Source organism: Humulus lupulus, chromosome 9 (assembly GCF_963169125.1).
Source record: "Humulus lupulus chromosome 9, drHumLupu1.1, whole genome shotgun sequence".
In the NCBI taxonomy this organism is placed as follows: domain Eukaryota; kingdom Viridiplantae; phylum Streptophyta; class Magnoliopsida; order Rosales; family Cannabaceae; genus Humulus; species Humulus lupulus.
In genome coordinates this window covers 3,513,112-3,515,818 of record NC_084801.1, presented here as the reverse complement: position 1 = coordinate 3,515,818, position 2,707 = coordinate 3,513,112, and the positions used below count along the sequence as shown (strand labels likewise).

The 2,707-nt window shown below is 35.2% G+C and overlaps 1 protein-coding gene across 1 annotated transcript; it reads right to left on the bottom strand.

Moving 5' to 3' along the window:
* Positions 1-706: 706 nt before the first annotated feature.
* On the bottom strand, positions 707-2,251 carry LOC133801251 (uncharacterized). The gene is made up of 4 exons (XM_062239430.1): positions 1,944-2,251; positions 1,754-1,859; positions 1,020-1,662; positions 707-896 (listed from the first exon to the last, which is right to left on the bottom strand). Exons 1-3 carry the CDS (start codon positions 2,219-2,221, stop codon positions 1,021-1,023), a joined length of 1,026 nt encoding a protein of 341 aa, XP_062095414.1. The 5' UTR covers positions 2,222-2,251; the 3' UTR covers positions 707-896; position 1,020.
* Positions 2,252-2,707: the final 456 nt, after the last annotated feature.

The window sequence follows — 2,707 nt, the reverse complement described above, 5'->3', positions numbered from 1 at the left end:
ACAATATTCACAGAAAGTTATATATATAAGCTAATAATTTGACATATCAACATTATTAAATATGAGCACTTACAATATTTTTTTGAATCTCAGAGGCCTCTCCAATTAGCTCTCCTTTTGCATTCCGACGACCCATGCTCCATAAATCTGCCCTATCAAGTTCAGTCAGACTTTTCCCACTTTGTTCCATTAACATCTCTTCAATACGCACATAGCCTCCTCTAGAGAGGTTGTGATTGTATTTATTCAGTGCTCGATAATTTTGCATCTCCTCTCTCTTTCTTTGCCACTCGGGAGTTAATCTTGAGTTCACAAACGCTAACCATTCATCCGGAGTTATGACATTCTCAAATCCAAATGGCAAAGCTGGCGGGAACTCATTTGGGTATTTTTTCAAAGCGTCGTAATCGTGTACCCTAGTAAGATTAGTCTTCCAATTTCGGAAGTACTTTCCCGCATCCTTCAACATCTGTTGCTTTTGTTTGGGGTCCAAATCATAAGTTTTCTGCAAGTTTGAAAGTAATAAGAAGCATATTATCAAAATAATATATATTTTAAAAACATTAACTGAAATATAATTAATAAAAATATACCTTCATTGTGTCCCATATTTTATTTTTATCCACCACACTAACATCTTTCCAACTGTTAATGTTGATGGACACAGTTGCTCGAACAACTGATCCAAGCTGTGATGAAACATTACTTCTAGATCCACCCACTAGTTGACCATACTCATTGTATTCAACAGGAGTAAGATGTCCTTCACTCCTTTTTTTGGTGTTTCTAGACATCCATGTACGTCCTCTCACAGATTTATTTTCTTGCTCCACTGACTGAGAATTAGGGCGTTGCTCTCCCTCATCAGAACTACCACCAAAAGGATCAGCCTCCATCTGTGAAACATAAATATCATTATTATAACAATTTTGGACACTCATAATCAAAAGATGAAACACATTGTGATAACAACTAAGAATTTCACATATCATAAACATATGAAACCTATTAAATGGTACCTCAAGACCCATTATCATCAACCCACAATCCTTCACCATTTTCACGGAAACAAATACAATCATCATCAACTTCGTCATTATCTTCTATTGCGGTGAATGTGACAAGTTCTTCTCCGAGAGGTATATCATGTAAATCACCATCTTTAATGTTCCATTCTCTTGTTTGCGTTGGAAGAACAATTGACCATTGGTTGTCTGAAGGATCATTCACATAAAATACTTGTTTCGCTTGTGAAGCTAATATAAATCGATCAGATTTGTGCCCAATTCGATTTAGATTAACTAATGTGAAACCAAAATCTTCATATATTATGCCGCTGTCACTTTTCACCCAATCACAAAAGAAAACAGGTACTCGAGTTGTGATATAATCTAACTCCCAAATTTCATTAACTACTCCATAAAAAGTCATATCACATTCAACTGGATTTTTATCTTTTGCACTAGAGACTTGCACAGTTTTAGCAACAAGGCTAACACCACTGTTTTGTGTGTTTCTGTTGTTATCGCGCTCCCTAGTGTTAAATAGAGTACCGTTAATCATGTATGATGAAAACTTGATGACATTAACTGAAGGTCCTCGAGAAATCCACTTAACAATGTCTGAAACCTTATTTGATGTGTTTTGTAATTCTGACACAACCTATCAAATCAACATACCAAAAACAACAAAAAATGTCACCTTGTAATTAAGTACTAATTAATGACAACTTTCAATAATCAACACAATTTACCTTTTGTTCTATCCAACTACTAAAAGTTCGATAATGTTCGTCTTGTAACCATTTTGAGTTCCTTGACTTGGATGGAAATTTGGTCTTTATCCAATTAAAATGTTCCCTTCAATTATAAATATGTTGTTAAACAATTGAATATACGAAATTACACAACTTAAACTTAATGTATTATATGAGTATAACTCACTCGATATAAGGTTGAATTTCATTTATATTCTGCAACACAAGACGATGCGCTTCATCTAGAAGATCTCGACTTACTGTGCATACAACGCTACCACGACGACTCTGAATCTCAACATTTTCAACATCATTTAACCCAATTTTCTGTACACCAGTCATGTATTCAGAACAAAATTCAACTGCCTCTTCTGCAATATAACATTCGACGATGCATCCTTCCGGCCGACTTCTATTCCTAACATACCCCTTAAGAATCTTCATATATCGCTCAAATGGATACATCCATCTTAAATAAACTGGGCCACAATATCTTAGTTCTCTAACCAAGTGAACTGTCAAATGGATCATTATATCAAAAAATGCCGGCGGGAAATATTTCTCCAACTCACATAATACCTCAACAATTTCATCTCTTAACTTAGGTAACTTTAGCGGATCAATCACCTTACAACACAGTGACTTGAAAAACAAGCATAACCTTGTGATTACATCTCGAACTCTCCTAGGCAACACAGATCGAATGGCCACTGGTAGCAAATGTTGCATTAGAATATGACAATCGTGAGATTTCATGCCAGTCAGAATACAACTTTTCATGTCTACCAATGACCTTATATTTGAGGAATATCCGTCTGGAACTTTTATATTAAACAAACATCTGCAAATTTCCATTCTTTCCTCTTTAGTAAGAGTGTAAGCTGCAGGAGGTAAATATGTTCGTCTCTTATCTGGTTTTGGAGTCAATTCATCCCTTATACCCATTGCAAC